The sequence below is a fragment of the Rhinopithecus bieti genome, unplaced genomic scaffold (assembly GCF_001698545.2).
Source record: "Rhinopithecus bieti isolate Rb0 unplaced genomic scaffold, ASM169854v2 scaffold_7648, whole genome shotgun sequence".
In the NCBI taxonomy this organism is placed as follows: Eukaryota; Metazoa; Chordata; class Mammalia; order Primates; family Cercopithecidae; genus Rhinopithecus; species Rhinopithecus bieti.
This window is the reverse complement of record NW_016805609.1, coordinates 1,372,802-1,380,810: the sequence shown is the minus strand read 5'-3', so window position 1 is coordinate 1,380,810 and position 8,009 is coordinate 1,372,802. Positions and strand designations below refer to the sequence as shown.

Sequence of the window (8,009 nt, the reverse complement as noted above, 5' to 3'; positions counted from 1 at the left end):
TTTTTTTTTTTTTTTTTTAAGCATCATTTTTTTTTTTTTTAAACTATACTTTGAGTTCTGGGATACATGTGCCAAATGTGCAGGTTTGCTACATAGGGATACATGTGCCATGGTGGTTTGCTGTACCCATCAACCCATGATCTACATTAGGTATTTCTCCTAATGCTATCTCCACCCTGCCAACAGGCCCCAGTGTGTGATGTTCCCCACCCCGTGTCCATGTGTTCTCATTGTTCAGCTTCCGCTTATGAGGGAGAACATGTGGCGTTTGGTTTTCTGTTCCTGTGTTAGTTTGCTGAGAATGATGGTTTCCAACTTCATCCATGTCCCTGCAAAGGACATGAACTCATCCTTTTTTATAACTGCATAGCATTCCGTGGTGTATATGTGCCACATTTTCTTTATCCAGAATGGCTGTTTTTTTACATCACCAGGGTATGCAAGAATGTAAATATAAATACATGTAAAAAGTGCTTATTATGTGTTTGTTGAATGAGTGAAGGAATGAATAAGTGATCAATGAAGAAGCGTAATTCTGGTGTTGAGGCTCTGACTAGATAATCCCATGGATTGCTGGAAGGTAGGTAGAAGATCTTCTTAGACTTCCTCCCTTCAACCCTCAGGTCAGCTTCTTTTTCAGCCCACAGTATTGACATATGGGTACCAAGCAATGCTAGTGGGAAAAGCTGCCTGCCTTGGGAAAGTATTCTAGAATAGCCAAGGAAGAAGAGGAAGAATGGGAAAATGGAGAGAAGGAGATGGGAGGGGAAAAGGGAGTGGGAAAGGAGAGAGGCAAGTGCTTATGTCAGGGGTGGCAGTACCCTACCAGCAAGTCTTAGTGCTTCTCAAGGATGACCACACCACTATGCTTACGTCTTGACCCTTCTGGTCAAGGTATTAGAAAATCCAGGGCCTCTTTTTCTCAACCGTTTATTCCTTTAGTTCTCCTTTTCTTCTAGTGCCAAATGCTGTGTGCTTATAAGTATCCAGGAGGGACTCAAGCCATTTTGAAATAGATCTCACTGAATGGTGAATTTGGAGATTTTGGTAACTAGCATTAGGCAATGAGAGAAAAGTAAAATATTGGAACTCAAAGCCATCTTTGAATCATTGAATTCAAATTGCTTATCTGCAGATGCGTCAATGGAGACCCTAAGAAGTTGAGGGCTTAGTCAAGGTTATAAAGTACTCTGATAACTGGGCCTGGAGCACAAGTATTTGGACTCCTAGCCTGGGGCTCTTTCTCTATCCGTGGGGACACAAATATAGTCAGAATATTCTATGATTGCAGATGGGCGTGAAGAAGGACTAGGAGAATTACACTCTTCAGAGGATGAATTGCACTCAGATAACATAGTCAAATGGATGATTTGACACTAGTCCATTGGTCTGTTGCCTCTTCCAAGAAATATATGTTCTCCCCAGCCAGCTGCCTCTTGCCATCATTGAGGATGAAAAATGAAACACTGAGTAATCACTGAATCATAATATTGGTTACCCACAGGGTTTGACTTTGGAACTAATTTTTAAATGATTTAGGAAAAGTTCTCTAACACTTCCCCATTGTTAAATTTGCATCTCTGTGCAACTGTGATAATGACAGGAGAAATAATTGCCATTTTGATGCATCAGCCTTTCAAGATCCTTTCTGTTCCTTGTATTAGATTCTTAAGACATGACAGAAAAACAATCTCAAAACTAGCCTATTGTCACACATGAAGAAAAGTCATCTGGCTTTTCTTTCTTCAAACCCCAAGAGATTGTTAGTTGCTTTACTCATTTACATAAAGCTCTCAAGAGTTGGTGACATTTTATTATTTTTGAGTTAACCCAACTGTCTTTTAAAATACTCATGCAGATTCATGGATTACTTTGCCATGACTGGTTATCATTCACTGTACACAGAGCACTTGTTTATAGTGTGGTTCCTACAAAGGGCCCCAAATGAGGATAGGCCACTTATTTATAAGGTAAAAATATGGGCTATCCGTAGAAAATCTCCGATGTCTTGTCACTGTCAAAAGTGCTAAACAGCACTTTGGAAGGCCGAGGTGGGCAGATCACCTAAGGTCAGGAGTTTGAGACCAGCCTGGCCAACATGGGGAAACCCTGTCCTTACTAAAAATACAAAAATTAACTGGACAAAGTGGTAGGTGTCTGTCATCCCAGCTACTTGGGAGGCTGAGGCAGGGAGAACTGCTTGAACCCGGGAGGTGGAGGTCGCAGTGAGCTGAGATCACACCTCTGCACTCCAGCCTGGGCAACAGAGCAAGACTCCATCTCAAAAAAAAAAAAAAAAAAAGAAAGAAAGAAAAAGGCTGAACCTAGGTTTTAAAGGTAGGAAGTACATAAACATGCTTTTTTTTTTGTCTTATCTCAATTTCTTATGTAAGTGACCCCAGATGCATCTGAAGAAACAGTTTCTGGGGATTCTTCTGTACTCTTGCTCCACCTTTTTAGTCTTCATCTACTGAAATAATCCCTGTTATGTTAATCCATCTAAAAACACTGCTGTGATGGTGTCTCTCCCCTGCCCAAAACACCTGTGTGGCCTCCCATTGTCAATGAAATAAAGTTAAAAATCTCTTACCTGGCATTCCAGGCATTTTCGAATTTGTCCCTGTACTGCTTTCTCAGCCACATCTCTTCCCCCATCCACCCCTCGTAGCTACCACCACTGTATCATTGCTCTTAGCTTTTTCTCATCTTTGTCAAAATCATACCCATCCCCGAAATACAGTTTACTTCTTTTATCATGTCTTCTAGGACATCTAAGCAGTGAGGGGCCTCTTTTGTCTCTGAATTCCCAACACCTTTCTTTTTTGGTGGGGGAAGGAGACCACTCTTATTGCACTTGACACATACCGCCCTTTGTTAACATCCAGTTGTGATAAAAATCTCTTTTCCTTTCTTGAAAGCATCTTCCTTGAAGCTGGGAAGGGGCCGTAGAGGATCTGTCATTTTAATTGTCATTTTCCCCATTATATCTAATGCAGGGTCAAATTAATGAAAATGCTAGATTTGAAGTTGCATTTGTTTTAAACAGGCAAGCTCCATGAGACTCCAATCTTTTTATTTGTGGTTACTTATAAATAACTTATTCTAAGAAGCCTGAACATGTTGTAAAAGAAAAGAAACTTGTCAAATGAAGGTTGCAAAATAGAAGTTGGCCAACAGGACCTGACCTGCAAATGTGTTTTATTGGCCCACACTGTGATTTTAGAAAACATTCACCAACTTTTAAACATTTGGGAAATTTCACACACAAAAGAATCCCCTGCCTTCCTGATGGTCTTGAAACATCAAAAGATCTGGCAACCCGGGCTTGCATTCTCACACAGCAGCAACTCATTGGAGCCGAGTAGCCTTTGCACAAGGTCTCTGCTGTCTAGTTTGCCGCAGTCCTCACCCAGCCCACATGCCATTTGCTTATACTGTCTGCCTGGCTGTTACAGGAGACTGAACCTGAGACTCGGGAAATAAAGGAAAAGATAGAATAGGAGCAAAGAGAACAATAAGGTTAGGATGAAGACGGTCTAGAGTCAAGATAAGCTGAAGGATGAGCACTTTTGAAAAAAAGAGTTGGGGACATGGTTAAAAATATTCAGATGAAGAGAAGCAATAGTGAATGAAGAAAAATGGAAAGGACCATAAAAGGTCATCATGTCTTCAGGCATGGGGACACACTGTCACCATCAGCAAATTATTGGGATGAGTATATTACCTCAATATCTATGTGTAAAGGATCAAAAGAGAAAAAGTTAACTGTTTGCAGCAGAATAAAAATTCCTGTCTTGTTCTTGTTGAAAAGCCAGCTGCCAGAAGCTTCTCACTCCTTGGAGACCTTGGAGTCGAGAATGAAATGTCTTACAACTGTGGAGAGACCTAGGCTTTTCCAGAGCCTACCAGGGTCAGGTGAGAGCAGTGGTAACCCGCAAGTAAGTAAGCCCTTGCCCTTGTCTCTCTTCTGTGGAGAACTTCTCCTCAAAGCTGACTTCTTGCTGGTAACACAACCTCACCTCGCATTTTCCTTGCAGAGAAGCAGCCTTCTTCGCCACTAGGGGGGCCTGTTGCACACCACATTCAGAACTAATCAGCAGTATTGGCTCACCTCACTGTCACTTGGGAAGTTCCTAGGACCCATTCCCATCCTTTGATCTATTTTCAGTGAAAAGTAACCTAGGATTATTCCAGCCTTGTCTCTAGAAATGAGAAATATTAAACAACAAACACACAAGAAAGTAAAGCATAATATGGACATGTGAAAATACAAGACTAGGCCACAGGTGAAGGAAAATCTTTACGGGGTGGCCTTCCCCGTAGCTACAGAGCTCACAGGTGCAGTTTGTCTCTACCTCCCTGTAGGTCCTTCCCTACTCTTCTGCCACACCTCCTGGTTCCTACTTAGTTCCTACTCATCCTCCTCCCTCCTCTCTTCCCTATTGACAGAAGCCACAGCTAGGTCAGTGCAGGAAGTGGGAGGAGACAGCAGAAAAAATTTATCCTGGGAAAAGGACTCCATTTGACCGCAGCTCACCCAGTTCACTCTTGAAGGTGTGATCCTGTGGGAGAATGGAATGGACATTCCGAATACTTCCTCCTCCAACAAACCAGTTCACGTTGGGATTCCAGCGGTTCACAAAGCCACAGAGATGATTTTCTTCAAAGTCACATTCTGGGGAAGGGAAACAAAAACACTGCATGGACACACAGTCACACCTGGGTACACCCATCCTACTACAGAGTTTGCTCTTAGATATTCAGAAGTTTCTCTCTTCCTTTGCCCACTGTGACCTTTCTACCAGGACCCCCGCACAATATTAGCCAAGAAGAGAGACAGATCCTGTAATAAATCAAGATTCTAATTCATCATTGGCCCTTTGGATTATGGTCCTTCCACTTATTAGCCATGTCGCTTGGAGCATGACTTATCACTTTTTGTAGCCTCTGTGTCTCCATATGTGAAATGGGGACAATGTTCCTACTTCACAGAGCTATTGTAAGTGTGGAGAGCTCCCAGCACAGTGCCAGGCATGTGGTCAGTGCTTGGTACAAGTCAGCTATTTTTATCAGTCACCTCTGTCTCAAAGCACCGTTCAGGGTTATGCTCTTAGCTCTAGAAAATTCTTTCCACAACCCTTTCTTGAATCTGGTAGCCCAGTCCTCCTTTTCTTTCTCTTCTCATGATGAACAAGTTGCCCAGAACCGAGGGGCATGTGTCCGAGATGCTAAAATTCCGTTTTTCTTATAAATGAGAACCCAGGCAAAATAGGTGGGACAGATCTATCCTAGGTTCTGGATTCCTTTTGCAGCTACTGAGTGGAGAAGAGAGAGAGGATAATCAGACCCTCCTCTTCTCCCCTTAGTGTCATTGGCATGTTTGCGTGGATATATTGATCTGCATCAACAACTTTTCCTTAAAAGGGAGCAAGAAACTCACAAGCTAATGCCTCCACTGACCCTTATAATCATGCAATTAAACTAGGAAGTATAATTGTGCTGGCCACTGGCCCCCTGCGGATCAATTTTGCTCTCCTCCACCTGATAGGTCCTGCAGAGGTTGACCTATCTGAACTGTATCAATGGGCTCCCCTGCCTTCCATCTCCCTGTTGGATTCGACCAATGGAAGGTGGAAGGAGAGTGAAATCAGGGGTTTCATTGCGCAGCAGTCTCCCAGCCAGGTCGCCATGGGTTGGCAAATCTTGTCAAGCAGTCCTCACCAAATAGCTATTGTTTACAGGTACTGGAAACTCCTCCTCCCTTGTTCTTTCAGGCCAAAAGAAGACAACAGCTCATCAGTGATCACTGTTACTAGTCCTGGGTCACAGAGCTGCCCCTTGTTGGCTTCCTTTATGACTCACGCTTTGTGATCTCTTCCGTGAGCTTCCCTCAAATTACTCAGGTTGAGTGTCTCCTGTTTCCTCCTTCCTGCCAGGGTCTTGACTGGTATAGTCAGCAATGTGTTTTTACATTAGCAAGCACTGAAAATTTCTAAGATTTTCATTTTCAATGTTTCCACCACAGTGTCTGCTAACCAGTGCCCTAACATTCAGTGCCAAAGGCTGCCTAAGAGTAAAATAAAAAGCAAAATATTCCTCAATGTGCCAGGCTTCATTCTGAGCACTTTACATAAATTAACTTATTCAATCCTCAAAGCAGCCCCATGACATAGGCACTGTTACTAACCTCATTTTACAGATGAGGAATGGAAAGAGACAGAGAAAGTACCCAGAAAGAAAGAAGTGAGAGCATGATCATAGAGTTTAACAAGATAAAAGTGTTGGCATCCTTTTGTTTCAAACAAATCAGAAGTCACCACATCATTTGAAGAAAGGCAACATGTCTTGGATGCCCAGCACTGTATATACCAATCATCTTCATAGCCAAGATCTCATTCCTCCTCCCAAGATTCCTAGGAGGGAAGCATTTTATTCCCATTTTACAGATGACAAAGCAGAGGCTGAGGCTCAGTAAGCTGACTGGGTCAGCAGGTGGCGCTCCACCAGGGGTGTCTAACTTGTCTGTCGTTCACAATCTGTCCAGATGCCAGGTGGGAGCCCAGAGGGAGGCTCAAGGAAGGGAGCCTGAGCCTCACTGTATCTTCAGAAAATGGTATATTTTCTTTCATTTGCCCTAGAGACATCATTGAGATCAAAACAGAGAAGTGAAACTTCAGGGAATTAGCAAAGGCTTTTTTGTTGTTGTTGTTGTTCAGAATCTTCTTTGACTGTCCTTTCTCTTCCCCGCCACATTCATTTAGCCTTCAAGAGCTGTCAGTGCTGAAAAATCTCTCAATTCTACTGCCTTTTTCTGATTCTACTGCTAATTCAGTATTGCCCTCATTAAGCCCCCTCTGTAAGGTCACAGCTGCTTCCTAGGGGTTTTCCCACCTGCTGTGTATTTTCCTTGTACCCAACTCATCTTCCACGTGACAGCTGGAGTCATCTGAAAGTGCAGCTGCACACTTCTCCCCTGCTGGCTGACCCCTATGATTCAGCAGGTCCAAGCTCCACATCCTGCATCCACACTTTTTCATCACAAACTCCCTTAGCAGTCTTGGTCTTCACTTCAAACACCTTACTCAGCCTCTTGCCTTTGCCTGAACCTGCTGTGTTCTTTCTCCCGACAGAAGTCTGGCCACAGAGAACCCTTGCCTTCCTACTCTGCACCTCCACTTAACTAAATTCTTCTCCTTCTTGAAACACCAGCTCCAATGCATTGTCCCTATTCAGTCCTCTCCAATTTCTTCTTCTCCTCCCTGCGCCTCCACTGCACAGCTTGTCCTTCCTCAGCAGTAGTTATCATATACAGAACTAGCTTCAGTGTAGACAAATAGAAACTGAACCACCATAGGACAGGGTTTACCCTTTCTTTATGCCCTCTTGGAAGCTGGCACATAAGAGACAGCCAACCAACTCTTCTCAAGTGAATTCTAAGTGACAACTGTGATTATTAAGAGGAGGGCAGTGGTGTGCCAAGAGAGAAATGAGGGAAAGGAGGTAATACAATGTCTGCTTTTCTGGCACATGCTACAAAAAGCTGAGTTTCCAGCAATTTGTAAATTATTTTAATCAGAACATGTCAAGGTTAAGGTGGCAGCTCTCAAGTTACAGTTGCTGCATCTATGTTTCTTTCATTAATCCAGACAGTACAGGCAAATTCTAATGAGCCTTCCCACACTAAAGACAAACAACATACAGTATTCAAATGAACCTAGCAAAGAATTTAAACCAGTATGCATTATGCAGTGCATTCTATAAAATACTTGGTCTTTAGGATTGATTCAGTTCCCTCTGGCAACAGTAGCTTTTAGAAAAAGATTCACAGTTTGATTTAATGAAAATGAAGCCCACTTACCAATACAGTAGCCGGTTGTCATCTTGATTTCAAACAGTGCAATGCTGGCTGTGTTTCCCTGTCCTAGTACACCTTCTATTAAAATCTGCACAACATATGGGGAAGAAGGGGAGTTAGACTTCAAAACATCATGTTTCCTTGGTTCAGTATT

At 42.9% G+C, this 8,009-nt stretch overlaps 1 protein-coding gene across 1 annotated transcript in view; it reads right to left on the bottom strand.

The window, feature by feature from the left end:
- MAMDC2 (MAM domain containing 2) overlaps positions 1 to 8,009 on the bottom strand; it is a 181,368-nt gene that overhangs the window by 109,844 nt on the left and 63,515 nt on the right. Inside the window, 2 exon segments of the mRNA XM_017873066.1 lie at positions 4,538 to 4,675; positions 7,859 to 7,943. Coding sequence (XP_017728555.1) covers positions 4,538 to 4,675; positions 7,859 to 7,943 — 223 coding nt within the window.